At 36.1% G+C, this 15,732-nt stretch overlaps 1 protein-coding gene across 1 annotated transcript in view; it reads right to left on the bottom strand.

The window, feature by feature from the left end:
• LOC129216794 (macrophage mannose receptor 1-like) overlaps nt 1–15,732 on the bottom strand; it is a 37,727-nt gene continuing 21,995 nt past the window's right edge. The window contains exons 6-10 of the mRNA XM_054851010.1: nt 14,943–15,200; nt 10,125–10,277; nt 6,950–7,060; nt 2,414–2,467; nt 1–236 (exon numbers count right to left, since the gene is read on the bottom strand). Coding sequence (XP_054706985.1) covers nt 1–236; nt 2,414–2,467; nt 6,950–7,060; nt 10,125–10,277; nt 14,943–15,200 — 812 coding nt within the window. The remainder of the gene's footprint in view (nt 237–2,413; nt 2,468–6,949; nt 7,061–10,124; nt 10,278–14,942; nt 15,201–15,732) is intronic.

Below are 15,732 nucleotides of genomic sequence, written 5' to 3' on the forward strand. Positions count from 1 at the left end.
CTATGTCATTGGTTCGTAGTAATCATCTTCTTGAACAATTTCATGGTCATAGTCTTTTTTGAACTTCGGCGAGTTAGACAAACTGGACAATCGTTTGACATGCTTTATGGAAGATTTTCGTCTCTCGGTTTGTCTTCTTCGGAGCTTGAAATAGTATATCCAGATGACTGCGATGGCAGCTTCGACCAGCAAAATGCCCACAACGATGCCAATCAAAGTGGAAATGGAAATGCTAGCTAAAGTGTTAAAGTACAACAATTAGTTACACTTAAAATATCGTCCAAAAAATTCAATAAAAAATATTATTTTACTCGTTAAAACATCTCAAGGTATTAGTTTAGTGTTCGTTTACCTTAACAGAATAGACAATTTGCCATGAAAAACTATTCTAATGAACGGGATATTCCATTATTCGGGATCAAAAAGACGAATTACAACGATTTGGCACATTGAATTTTTTTTTTTTTTACATTAAGCGGGATATTCTTAGCGTTCTCGACTGTATTAATATTAATCTGGAAAGGTAAAACGCAGTATCTGTGAAATGAGTTCTCGAGATATTTGAAGAAACGCGTTTTGGATTCCATACTAACAATAGGGAAATGTTGGAACATTATTTACGTGCTTATTTTCAGCGGAAGCCAAATAAATCAGCTTGTACAGTAAAGCTAAAGTACAAAAGATGAAAAAAAGTGAAAATGAAAAAAATTTGTAGATTCTGCGCGTTGCCTTCCCACGGCAGAGTTATGATAAATAATGGGAAAAATCGCCGCAAAGAAAACCCAACTTTCTAAGAAGAAACACTAATTAGAAATTCTGGCTAGTATAAATGTAAATAATGATAGTGACGAAGAAATATATTCTGTAAATAAATTGAAGATTTCTAGTAACTAATTACCTTGCAAAATTATATATCTCAAACTTATGGTGTATTTAGATGAAAAAAAAAGAAGAAATACACTTGGGTCACTTTTAAATGGAAGTAGTTCATTTGATTTCGTTATTTGTTTGTGGTTTGTGCCAAAAGCGCGTAAGTCTTTTAATTTTGTTTCAAAAGCAGTGAAATCATTTTTAAAAACTTAATATCTAAGTAACTATTCTGTCTAGATTTTTAAACCATATGAATTAGTGTTGTTATAATCCAAAGATTACTGGGAAAATTATCTTTTCTTTAAATTCAGCGTTAAATCTTAAACAACAAAATCGCATTTTGTCAAGAATAGAAAAAATTGAATTTTGGATTCTGCATTTTGAATTAAGCTCTACAAGTTACGTCGCAAATGTTGAAACTTTATGTCCAATAACGTTTTCAATAGCTGTTTGGGAGTCATTGCATTATGCTGTCTTTAGCAAGAAGCAGTACCATTTTTTAAAAATTCCACGGACAACTCATTAAAATTATTATTTTTTAAAATTTATTTATCTATACAGAAGCTAAACAGCTTCACATTCATAGAGACCTGCGTACAAAGCGCCTTCCCTCTAGACACAACCAGGAAAGAGTTACAACGCAAGAGAAGGAAATAACATCCAGGGCACATGCGTGAATCGAGCCCACGACCTCCGGCTTGGAAGACGAAGCTTCTAACACCAAAACACAGAGGCTTCTATTGAAAGTAATCCCAAAAGAAAAAAGAAAAAAAAAGCGCTATTTTGTTCAAAAAAGTTATTTCAAAATACAGTCGGTCAACATATTTGTGGTTACTTTAGAACAGGGGTTCTCAAACTTTTAGACATTGCTACCCCCTTTTTAGACTAAGTATTTGGCAGCCCCCCAAAGTTTTAACTCTGTCTAAACCACCCTAAAGCAATAACTGAAAACTACACATATGGTCAAGTTTTACATTTAGAAACTAAAGTAACTAGAAAAATAAACGTGAATTTTTGTCTCTTGAATTATTTTATAATAAGAGACAGTAATAGATCTTACTGATATTATAATCTTGCAGTAGTTTTATGACATTGATTGACCTTGCTCTCCTTCAAGTTCTGTCATTGCACGCAGTGCGAAAAAGAAAGAAACAAGCAAAGATGGCTCAAGGCACCAAAGTTCTTGCACGTTTTTAGTAAAAACACAACAATAAATTAATTTTCTTAAAACCTTTTCTTCCACATTTCGCGACCCCCACCATTTGCAAGGGTGCCCACCCCCTTAAGAGCGAGGGAGCGAGCACCCCCTAAATATCGCGAAGACCCCAATCAAGAGCCCCCCAAAAAACTGGAAAAATACCCCTTAAAATACCCCCTCCCTAAAAATTTCAATGGCACAGTTTGCGCCATGACCCCCCTAGGGGGGCACCCCTGCCGTTTGAAAGCCCCTGCTTTAGAACAAGTGAGGTGTGCAAAATTAATCTTATTTAAAATAATTTTTTTTTATCATATAAATGCTCTTAACTTTCACAAAATCACTTACTTGTGCATGACTCTTGAGTTGCGACTGTCGTAATGGGCACACTCGACTTCATAACTAGAAAAACAAAGAAAAGGTTGTAGCAGGGAAGACAAAAAGAAGGAAAACAGCTTACTGGAAAAATACAACAATTCAAAAACGCATTTCTTCTCATTTAAAATTTAATTATTTTAATTCAAAAGAAAAATATATTTTGAAAAACAGTTGTTTTAATTTTTCAACTTTAATTGAAAAATGTTTTTTAATTTTTGTCTAAAAGCAATTTGGTACTGTTTGACCACGGATTGTATGTAATTCGGCAATCTGCCAAGTAAAGACGATTCCATCTGAATGAATCTAGCAGGGGAGAATGGAAAATAACGATGGGATTTTGATGCACACGTTTCATAATGTCACTAGTGCCTTATTGATTTATTGCATTCTCAAAAATAAAATAAGGGGAAACAAAAATAGTTACCATGGAAACAACAAAAAGAAAATATTTTCATTTCGTTCAGGAACGTAAAAGGAAAATGGTAAGCTCAAAACTTTGCTGTAAATAAATAAATTATTTTTGCCTTGAGAATATGGATCGAATATACGTCAGATTTAAAAAAATGCTGCTGTGAGCAAATTTTAATTTTTACAAAACTAAGGCTAAATAATAGAGAGGCAAAAGTGCACATCTGAAACAAACCAACCAACACCCCTATAAACTAATAGATACGTAAATTTCCCCCTATAAACTGGATATTAGCCTTTCTATGTAATCGATGGTCAGATAGTATTATCGTAGTGGGCGATAGACCACTTCAGTTATCTAGTTACTGAATAGATGGTGTAAATTGTATACAGAGAGTAGTTGACTTTAAGGGCGCTATCTATTAATAATTAGATAGCTAGAACGGTAGTTTTTCTACTACACTAATAAGAAAAGTCATTGCTTCTCAGAAAACGTTCTTCGATTGAATAACTAGAGTGCATTGCATCAGAAATTTGAAGTATTTTGCAGTATTTTACGATTCATTAAAAGTAATTATAAGATACATTTTTGCGTTTTTCAACCACTTGAAAATGAATTTTTTTATTTCAAGCAGTGTTTCGAGGTTTTGTTAAAAAGCGTTATACGGACTGTGAAATAACTTGGAATTGTTTCTCAATTCTCATCTCTAAATGGGACTTTTATTATTTTAAAAGACTTCTTTCAACATTTCAGCATGGCTTTCATTTCGTATTACATATCAGCAGGACATCAAAATATAAATTGCTAGTCTAAGAAAAACTTATAGATTTAAGTTAATTTCGTACATTTATTAAGTCCTTATCTTTCAGTTGTTTGTGTTTCTTTCCCCATTATCAAAATTGTTATTTCGGAATTCGTATACTGAAAAATGTTAGTTCATCAACGCCATCTGTGAAGTTACAAACTAACTGTAGCGTTTTTGGTTTTGGTTTCTGTGGCGTATCATGCAATTCTTAATCCTTTAAATGTATCAAGTCCTTATCTTTCCGTTGTTTGTGTTTCTTTCCCCATTAGTTAAAATAATTATTTCAAGTATAACGGAATTTGTATACTGAAAAATGAAACACATTCGTGTAGTTGCCGAACTCAGTCTAGTTAGTTAATCTTTTCATAGATAGCGCTCAAAATATATAGACTCAAAATACTAATTAGTTCATCAACGCCATCTGTGAAGTACAAACTAACTGTAGCATTTTTGGTTTTGGTTTCTGTGGGGTATCATGCAATTCTTAATCCTTTAGATGTATCAAGTCCTTATCTTTCCGTTGTCTGTGTTTCTTTCCTCATTAGCTAAAATAGTTATTTCAAGTATAACGAAATTTGTATACTGAAAAATGAAACACATTCGTATAGTTGCCGAACTCAGTCTAGTTAGTTAATCTTTTCATAGATAGGGGTCAAAATATCCATATTTAAAATACTAATTAGTTCATCAACGCCATCTGTGAAGTTACAAACTAACTGTAGCGTTTTTGGTTTCTGTGGGGTACCATGCAATTATTAATCCTTTAGGTGTACTTCCTCTAAAAGTTAGTCACTGCGTTTTTCAGACACGCTGCTTTCCAAAAAAAAGAGTGAATTCTAACGATTGGAAAGCAGATATGCTTTTCAAAGTAAAAACTTTTGATTTTTGAGGGTATATATCTGAGAGTTGAAGAAAACTCACCTTTCTTAATGGAACAAATATAACCCTTTCTTACGTCGCACATGTAGTTGTGAAACTTCATGTTGTACGTTTGTATCACAGAGCAGAGTTCCACATCCCGATTTGGTTCTCCTGTGTCCCAGTTGAGGAAATCGATCGGCGAGCCATCGGACCAAACGAAATTCCTTGCTGTAAGATTGGACTAATGGTAAGAATTATTAATGCGAAAATTAATTAATATCACTGTTTTATGGCAGTGATTCTAACCCACTGTTACCTGGTACTTTAGTGAGCCGTGAGACTCTTGAAGTTTGCGAACCACTGCGATTACTCACACCGCTCACACGTAAAATATGCCAGGAAGGTTAAGATAAACTTACATTACCCAAGTAGCACGTATGGTTGGGAGATGGTTGGCCAACGGTGGCTAACGCTAGAAACCGGTGAAGAATGGTAGGTTGGCAACGAATGAAGAACCAACGAAGGCCTTACAGTTTCTTGGCATCGTTGGGCTAACCGTGAATATTGTCGATGGGCCATCGTTGGGAAATTGTTAGGCACTAGAAGATCGTTTCCCCTTTGTTGGCAAATGGATGGTTGGATGACGGTTGCCGAGGTGGACATTGCCTACTGTTGGCCAACCATAAGCTCCACCGTTGACCAACCATCTCCCAACCGGTAGTGCTACTAGGGTAAGGCCTTCTTCACAGGAGGCAACTTAGTTGAATCAACTCTCGATCGGGCGGTTATTAGGAAGTGTAAATCAGGTAGAATATTGAAGGAATCTCCTGTCATCCTTCACACGACAGTCAACTGTGCCTGGTGTGTCAGGCACGCCATGCACATCCACTAATTAACTTTTGGTGAGAATGGTAGCGGCCATGGGCGCCCATATGCAAAATTTTAAGTGGGGGGCTCAGATATTTTTCCCATGAAAACCGATTTCAGTACAGATTCGAGTTATAAAAGGTTGAGATTTTTAATAACTTATTAATTAATGGCTGGAGAAGAAATGTTTTTACATTTTTACAAAGAAAAAAAGTACTAAAAGCAAGAAGTTCTCATTTCTAAAGGATGGCTTGAGCCCCCATTTAGCCCCCCGATATGGGCGCTCATGGTAGCGGTTTACGTGCCTGGCATGCCAGGCTTCCGGGCACAGTTGGCTGTCGTGTGAAGGACGACAGGCGATTCCTTCACTATTCTACCTGATTTACTATTCCTAATCACCGCCAGGGGCGGATACAGAAAAATCTTTTGGAGGGGGCACGGGGGAAATTGAATACCCCCGCCTTCGATGATTTATAACTAAGTTTTGACGACTTTATTTTTAAATGTGCGTGTTTTTTTTATTTATTATTATTATTATTTTTTTTTTAGGATTCCTTAAGGTCAATGAATCTACTTCTAAGTACATGAATATTATGCACTAATATACTTTGAATCTGGACGGAATACATCTTTAACGTTTCAAGCCATTTAAATGCTAAACCCAATGTAATGTCACCAAGATGCTAGACAATGAGCGGCTTTACCTAGGAACATTGTCATAATGATTATAACACGAGGGCAAAGTTATTATAAACCCATACCTCTCTTGAGTTTTTTTAAAATTAATTTAATCATAACTTCATAACATGATACTACATGCCGTTTCTATTAAAAATCATGGTTTTTCTAAGAAACTACCACATGATTTCTTTCATTTTGCATCTTTTATTAGCTGAAAAAGAAATTTTATTCTTTCGCAAATAGGTTCCTAGATCAAAATGACTCTTTTAGGTGCGCCTACACATTAAAAAAAAAATGTTAATTATTGATTCTATCAAAAAAGAATTAATGGACAAATCGCGATAATGCGGTCTCTTGAATTTGAAGCCAATGAGTTAAATGTATTCTTCAACTCTGGGCCTCTGACTCCAGTAATACTTCTTTAGCAAACAAAAATGCTTTTATTCAAAATATGCTGTGTGTGTGTGTGTGTGTTTTGTGTTCTTTTTAATTAGGCTACGTAAAAAAAGTGCAAAGGAAAGGTTAGTTAAAAAGTAATAAATAAAATAGTGAAATTAATTAATCCTTTTGGGGGGGGGGGGCACGTGCCCCCTGTGCTCCCCCTAAAATCCGCTACTGATCACCGCCCCACCCCTTCGAAAGTTGATCAACTAAGTCACCACGTGTGAAGGAGGCCCAAAATCTTTCTTTTTTGCTTTAAACTACTTTTTCATGTATAATTTATAAGTTCAGTTGTAGATTAATTAGAAAACGATAATAGCATTTTTCCGTGAAAACTTACTGTATTTTTGTGTAAAATGCACACATTTTCTTTGCTTTGAATAATGTAGGTTTATTGATCGCTAAAATTTTAAAAAGGGAAATTTCAAAATTTCAATCTTACTTCCAAGCATTTTTCGGTGGAGTCCAATATGTAGCTGCTCTTTTGTAAACAGTACAAACTGATGCAATACATCCACTTCTGCTTGCGAATGGATGCTTACTAGACTACCTCCTAAAGTCAGACAAAATTGATTTAGCATATTTACTTAAAAACGAACTAAAGATATGTCAAACAAGCAGGCACAATGCGGCATTAAGTTTTGTTTTCGGAAGCAGGAAGGGTTTATAAGATGCTCAAATAACTAGCAACATCAACTAAAACTCTCTAGTCTAAAGCATCGCTTATGAACCTTTTTTGGTCGAAGATCGAAAAGAGTTTCTGAAAACATTTCATGATACTGTGTTACATTTTTGTAAAAACATCATTTGGTATAGTAGAGCCTCGATAACTCGACCGAATCCAGAAAACATTCTACCAGGACGAGAAGTCCCAACTCAAAAAATCTGTTGAGCGCGCATTCTCGATAACCCGGTACTTTCACAAACTCAGTCACTTTACGGTCCACATTAGGCCGAGTTTTTGGGACACTACTGCATTAAAGAACTGCTTTATAAATGAATAACATTTTCATTATCATTTCCGAATTGTAATGCTTAAATACAAGGATCACACACAGTAACTATTATATAAATAAACTAGCTGTACCCGACGCGCGTTGCTACGCCAACAAAAAAATACATCATTATACTGATTTTCATGACAATCGGTTGAACGGGGCAGAAGTTGCTACTCTGCAGTGCCACCTGGTGGCGAGTGGCTTCAATGAGCATATTATGCACCTTCTCCGTGGAAAATACATATATATAGCAATTTTCATAATAATCGGTCCAGTAGTTTTTGACTTCATCGATGACATACAGACAAACATTCATTTATATATATATATATAGATATACTTTTGAGAAAAAAACACAGAAAGTTATAAAATGGAGTCCCTATAGCCAACCTTCAAAAACTAAATAATGGGGTCTAGATCTTAAAAATTAGTATTAGTGTAAAAAAAAATATGTATTATGCTCTTTTGAATCAGAAAATTTTCTTAACGTGAGTCTCCCCAATGACCAGTTCAAGCTCTGGCTCTCCGACCTGCGACTTTTGCAAGGAACAGCAGTGTAGTGTAACTTACAGATAAAATGTTGGTACTGTAGCAAGTTCTTCTAATAACTTAGTTCTCAATTTATTTGATGAGAGCTACAATCTCAGCTTTTAGCCTCCCTTACCTATTGTCGCCTCAGAACAGCAGTAGGATATTGTACTGTTGTTTCTGGGGTTAAGTGCCTTATGGTTGCTCTGAGGCGACTATATTCCATATAGTACAGAACTTGTACGGAGAATACAAGAAACAATTCACGATGCGAAGAACGAAATTACATCTAAAGCGATGACCGGAGTCGAACCTGCCACCTCGAGTGTACGAAGTAATTGCGCAGACCGTTTGGCCACTGATACAGTAAACGCGGGGTATTTAGGCCCAGATTTCGGAAATTTTCTTTTTATTTTTCCTCAACAATTTTGTAACTATTCATATTTCCAAGCTGTGGGAACCTTTTTTACACATTTAGACTTCTTTTAATTTAATTTTTGAATACTGATCACTTTGTTTCAAAGTATAATTACAATTTTTAATTTTGTTTTTATTTGGGCCTATTTTACCCTTACGTTTGCCCAAAGTAGTTTTCCTTATTTAAAACCATTGTAGAAGTAACTAGAACCAAAGAAAGAAGTGTGATCATAGTGAGAACTAGTATTTATTTGAAAGAAAAAATACATTTTACAAGAAGTTGAGTCACACATATTTGTATTAAGGAAAATTATTTTTTTTTTTTGATATAAATGTGTGTAACCTAGTTATTGTTTCAGAAATTACCGACGGAGAACAATCCTCTTTTCATCAGTTTTGGAGGTTTAATAATTTCATTAAGATAATACCATTCGTAAAACGAAGGATCTTAAATTTTCGGTCACTCTCAAAGCTTTTTGGTTCGTTTCATTTGTTCTCAACATTAGCTCCCAAGGGCGCCTATATGCAAACTTTTAAGGGGGGGGGGTGCTCAAAAATTTCCCCCATGGTTTAGCAGAATATTTTCCCCATGGAAACCGATTTCAGTACAGATTAGAGATATTAAAATTTGATATTTTTAATAACTTATTCAATAATGGTTGGAAATATAAATTTTTATACATTTTTGCAAAGAAAAAAGCATTAAAAGCAAGGAAGTTCTCATTTCAAAGGGGGGGGGGGGGGCTTGAGCCCCCTCTTCCCCCCTGTATAGGAGCCCTTGTAGCTCCTTCTTCTCTCGCATAAACAGCTATCCCTGGAAACCTGAGCTCATTCCATTCTACAATAACAAAATTCCATAAATTTTCCTACAAATGTAACAAAATTTATAAGAACTATAGATGCAACTTGATCAACTTTTCCTAAACCTCCTGCAACTTTTAATTCATCTTCCATAATAAAAGCCATGTAACTGAGCCTTGAGGAGTTGAGTCTGTAATCGCTCTCGTAGTCCGTTGCTGAGAATTCCTGGTTTTACCTGATAAGAGTTCGACTTTTAGCTTTTCTTTTCTTTTCCAAATCTCTCGGACGGTTTTTTTCAAGTTTTTATTCCGGGTCAAAGTAGGTCGCAATTTTTAGGTGAGGAGATGTGTTGTAATTGTGAAAGTTTTAAATAAAAACTTTAGCAGACATGAGAAGGACAACTATGCTACTACATAAATTATTGAATAGTGTTCATAAATAGGTACTTAACAAACTCTTAGCTGATATAGTACTGCTTCTACGGGCATAAGTCTGAGAGGGTATAAAAACACATGTTAGCACAAGGAACGTAAAACCAGTTGTGTTGCTCCTTGTGGAGAGCTATCAAATTGCTTGGTATACATTACTGAGACCTTGAGGTTAATCTCTAACGAATTATGTCAAAATATGTTTAAGAATTGCTTCCTGACATTTTAGAGAACGTTGTATTTTTTTCTCAACTTGGGTCAAAGAAGGAACCCTGGGCCAAAGTAGCCCGCATTTACGGTACTCTTAATGTATGTTTTCTAAAATGGGAAAATTAATAAGTTTACTTTATAATAGAAATTAGATTTCAAGATAAGGAAATTTATAAAAAGATATTTTGAAAAAAAAATATCATCAAAAGAGATGAATATCCTGAGGCATACGCACCTCTTTGCAGACACATGAAGCTTGCTTGAAACCAGGACACTTCGTTTTCGACTTCAAAGAAGTAGCACATGTCCCCGCCGAGGTCTTTCCAATCTGGAAAATCCTCGGGGCATGCAGATTCTGTCATGGATTGCTTCAAAACCGGTGGGTCATCTTGAAAGCAAGGTAAAAACTAATAGTGTTTTGTCTGACAATAATCCCTTAATGCTTAGGCCTTACGACTAAATTGTATCCATTATCTCTACATAGTATAAAATGAAGTCTCCAAAAAGCGTCTGTGTGTTTGAACTCGCAAAACTCGATAACTACCCGGCCGATTGCTCTGAAATTTTCACAATTTGTTCCTTCAAGTCCTGAGAAGGTTTGCAGACCAGTTCGAAAACAATTCGATGAATAGTTCTTTTTTTATTCCAATTTAGGCCCAATTTTCACATAAATTCCTGAATATGGGGTTGAAAAATTACTTGCACATATTAATGTTACATATCGTTCGAAAGGGTAGAATTTTCCGCGTTCTACGCTATTTGTTTCAATGCTCTAACTTTATTACAGCGGGAGTTATTTGCGTTTTTAGCTCGATTTTTTTTAGGCTTAGCTGAAATTTAGGTACTACTTTCTTCATTAAATAAATCAATAAAAAGTGAAGGAATTGTCCCACAGCTTTCTTTTTGACGTCATTGGAAAAAGCGACCTTTTTTACTCCAGAATTAACTCGACCTATGGTCGAAAAAGTAAGCTTTTATCTCGAAAGGAAAAAAAGTTACAAGCATTTTTAAATCAAGTTTCAGAAATCTCGATTCTATTCAAATTGTGAGACATTTTCTTTCGCATTTTAATTCCTTAAACTTATTTTATTTTGTGTTTCCATGGTTACGCATTTTAAATCCATTTTTCTGGATTTAATTTCTTAAAAGTATTTTAATATTTGCCGTCATTGTTTGGAAGGGAAATCATGATGTTTTTTTTAAAATTTATTTTTTACGTCTCATTGTTGAATATACGTCACTTGACACAATTTTTATTTTCAAGTAGGACCGGGCAAAGCCGGGAAACGCAGCTAGTCACTTTATAAGAACAACAGTAAATACTGTCTGACCATCGATTACATAGAAAGGCTAATATCCGGTTTATAGGCGGAAATGGACGTGTCTATTAGTTTATAGGGGTGTTAATTGGTTTGTTTTAGATGCGCACTTTTGCATCTCTATTATTTAGCCTTAGCTTTGTAGAAGTAAAAATTTGCTCACAGCAACATTTTTTAAATCTAAAGTATATTCTCTATATTATCACGACAAAAGTTAATTGATTTATTTATTCACAACACATTTTTGAGCTGACCATTTTGCTTTTACGTTCCTGAACGAAATGAAAATATTTTATTTTCTTTTTGTTATTTCCATGGTAACTACTTTTGTTTCCCCTTATTTTATTTCTGAAAATGCAATAAATGAATAAGGCACTGGTGACATTATAAAACGCGTGTATCAATATCCCATCGCTGTTTTCCCATCCTCCCTGCTAGATTAATTCAGAAGGAATCGTCTTTACTTGGCAGATTGCCAGATTACATACAATCCGTGGTCAAACAGTAAATACGTAGAACTGAACAAATAAATGTAAGAAGTAAAATGAATGAGTGTTATTTCTTTTACAATGTCGGAGATTAATCATAAATTTTGATGCTCATTCTGTTCAATTTATCTAAAATGGTTATACGGGTTTATTGAATAAGTTGATGCAGCTTTTCCCAGTTAAATCATCAAAGGGGAAGAATAGAATAGAATAGAATGGAATACTTTTACTGCCAAATGTTTTTGACGATGCTATAAATTTTTGAAAGTGAAATTGATCTGAAGTGCTCATTTGTAGTTTAGTCGTCCATACATTCCGTCTTATTTTTGAATTATTTGTTTTTATTTGTAGTTTAAAGAATTTTTGTTTTGGAAGGTGGAAGGGGGAGTAGGTGTTTAGAGAGAAGGAAGCATTTTTTCTAAACTATAGAATGCATTGGGATGTATAGTCAGAACCTTTAATCCAACTTTGACGACGAGCCTTTAATCCAACTTTGACAACGAGCCTTTAGTTCATTTTGGCTTACTGGTAAAGCAATGGATTGGTGTTTCAAAGGTTCATGAATTAATACCCACCACGGATTCCGCACACATTGCTGACTCACTGCATGTTCGTCACTATTGGTGACCCGAATGTAACGTGTTGAGTTTTGGTCTACAAATCTTTGGTATGCTTTACCAAAAAGCTAAATGAACCTCGGTCCTCGGAGGCAAAGTGTGGTAATACATTCTGCCCATGGAGTATGTGGAATTGGGAAACGTCCAGTTGAGACTAGTCTATCTTGATAACGGGGAAAAATAAAAATTTGATGCGCGCTCTTCGTCAATTTAGTGTGACTCTGCTTAATTTAAATGGTAACACACATCTGCAAAAGCTGGCAACCCTAAAAACTAATCGGTGCGTCTATTTCCTCCTGTAAACCGTATTTTTGTTTTTTCTATCTGGCCTGAGGTCACTATATACACGAGCCGACGCATCAGCTTAAGATCAGCCATTTTGTATCGGAGCTCGTGTTTGAGTGGTTGTCTTTTCTGACTAGTTATCGCGTTTGGTGATTTTTCACCTCGAGCAATTATTAGCGGCACGTGAATTGTTTACTAAATAAAATATTATTTTTCCCGATTTGGCAAAGCAATGAAAAATCCGATCCAAAATGGCTAAACAAACTGATGCGTCGGCCTGTATACATTGCGGCTCTAGTCTGGCCGTACGCCATATGCATAAAACTGCTATTATAAAATAAATAAAGGAGTTTACCAGTGGTACTTTCGCACACGAAAGCGAACTTTCTTTTACATGAATCAGTGTTCCACACGCCTGTAGCAGAACGTGATACGCAGGTTCCTTTCACAAAATCAGTTTTATCACTTTCCCATCCGCTGTAACCGACAAACCAACCAGAGGACCACCGCTGTGTAAAGGAGTCCTAGAAAGGCACATTAACACAACTTAGGTTCTTACAAACGTATATTTGAAGTTTTATGTTGATCTGAAGACGATTCAAGTAAGAGTTTCCGAACCAATGGTCCACGGACAGACTCCTGTCCCATAAAAAATCGTATACTATTCCCAATGTAATTTTAAACTTCTAGACTACCTTCCACATATAAAACCAAAGCATCCCCCTGTATATAATAGCCAATTCACTGATCTAGAGCCGCTATATAAGTAGGCCGACGCATCAGCTTAAGTTTAGCCATTTTGGATCGGATTTTCATTGTTGCACGGCTAGGGTTACCACAGCAAAGTTTCGGGTTTCGCCAAATTTACCGAAAATAATATTTTATTTAATAAACAATTCACGTGCCGCTAATATAATTGCTCACAGTGAACAATCACCAAACGCGATAATTTGCCAGAAAAGGCAACCACTCAAAAACGCGCTCCGATCCAAAAAGGCTGATCTTAAGCTGATGCGTCGGCTCGTATATATAGGGGCCTTACACTGATCTAAGGCCCCTATATATACGAGCCGACGCATCAGCTTAAGTTCAGCCATTTTGGATCGGAGCGCGTGTTTGAGCGGTTGTCTTTTCTGCCAAATTATCGCATTTGTTGATTTCTCACTGCGATTAATTACTAGCGGCACGTGAATTATTTCTTAAATAAAGTATTATTTTCAGCAAATTTGACGGAATCCGAAACTTTGCTGTGATAACCCTAGCAGTGCAACAATGAAAAATCCGATCCAAAATGGCTAAACTTAAGCAGATGCGTCGGCCTGTCTAGCGGCTCTACACTGATCTAGAGCCGCTATATAGACAGGCCGACGCATCAGCTTAAGTTTAGCCATTTTGGATCGGATTTTCATTGTTGCACGGCTAGGGTTACCACAGCAAAGTTTCGGATTTCGCCAAAATTGCCGAAAATAATACTTTATTTAATAAACAATTCACGTGCCGCTAATAATCGCTCGCAGTGAACAATCACCAAACGCGATAACTCGCCAGAAAAGACAACCACTCAAAAACGCGCTCCGATCCAGAAAGGCTGATCTTAAGCTGATGCGTCGGCTCTCGTATATAGGGGCCTTAGATCAGTGTAAGGCCCCTATATATACGAGCCGAACTCGCGAACTCACTGAGTGGGCTGTGTTCACGACGCGTTGAGTTGGATATCTGTCACAATACCACTGTAAAGGCAATCTAACTCAAATCAGCTCCAACAACACTACTTAACCCCTAAATTCTCCGATAATGACAAATTAACTCTCAAGGTTAAACTTCTACTTACTGGAGTCAAACCTGACATTATTGTTACGTTTATGAACGCACTAAAACCAGTTACCATCTTTTCTTTACTAATAATAAAGCTGAAGTCTCTCTGTCCGGAGGATGTCTGGATGTCTGTAGGATGTCTGTGACGCGCATAGCGCCTAAACCGTTCGGCCGATTTTCATGAAATTTGGCACAAAGTTGGTATGTAGCATGGGGGTGTGCACCTCGAAGCGATTACTCGAAAATTCGATGTGGTTCTTTTTCTATTCCAATTTTAAGAACAAAACTATCATAAGATGGACGAGTAAATTACGAAATTATCATAACGTGGAACCGTAACATGGGCACAAGCTAATTGGCGAGATACGAAATTATCATAACGTGGAACCGTAAGATGGGTACAAGCCAACTGGCGAGAGAATTCACCGTACATTATTTGTAAATATACAGGCGAACCAAAAGACCTTTTGATTTTTCTATTACGGGCAAAGCCGTGCGGGTATCACTAGTTTGAAATAGTTGTGCTTACTTACTTCGATTACGATTCCAATCCATACATCGCCAACAGTTTTCAGCATATATTCTATGAAAATATCGTAAGTAACATCCCTGAGCGTCGCCAAATGACCCGAATAAGTATCACGGCAGTACTTTTCGGCGTCTCGCCAAGATTTCTTCTCTGTCACCAAGTTGAAGCAGGAAGTCCGAAATTTCCAACCAGAATTGTTCTCCTCCGAACAGAATTTCGGGTCCAACGGCACTCTGACTACAGCAGTTTCCGTTTTATCTACAGGAGTATAAAAACAAATGTTCAAAAGTTGCAAAGTTGCGACTTGAAATCTGCTAAGCGAAATTTTGAAACCTTGATAATTTTTTTGAGTATGGACTCTTAAATACGGGAACTTAGCTTACCAACCATGCTTTCATTTTTGACTTTTTTTTAGTACGAAGATATAGGACGATGCCATATAATTAAAAAAATAAAAAAAAATAAAAAATAAAAAAAAAAATAAAAAAATAAATTAATTTGAATTTTGTCATCTTGAATTCAAATTATGTTTTTCGCAATCACGAGTGTGTGTATGTAGGCATGTGTGTTTGTGTGTGTGTGGGGGGGGGGTGTTTGTGTGTACGGGGTATGTGTGTTTGTGTCTGTGTGCAGGCAGGAATGTGTGGGCAGTTGTGTGTATGTGTGTGTATGTATGCGTATGTGTATGTCGGCATATGTGTTTGTGTTTGTGTGCAGGCATGAATGTGTGGGTAGTTGTGTGTATGTGTGTGTATGTATGCGTGTGTGTTTGTGTGTGTATGTGTGTAGG

This window comes from Uloborus diversus, chromosome 2 (genome assembly GCF_026930045.1).
Source record: "Uloborus diversus isolate 005 chromosome 2, Udiv.v.3.1, whole genome shotgun sequence".
In the NCBI taxonomy this organism is placed as follows: domain Eukaryota; kingdom Metazoa; phylum Arthropoda; class Arachnida; order Araneae; family Uloboridae; genus Uloborus; species Uloborus diversus.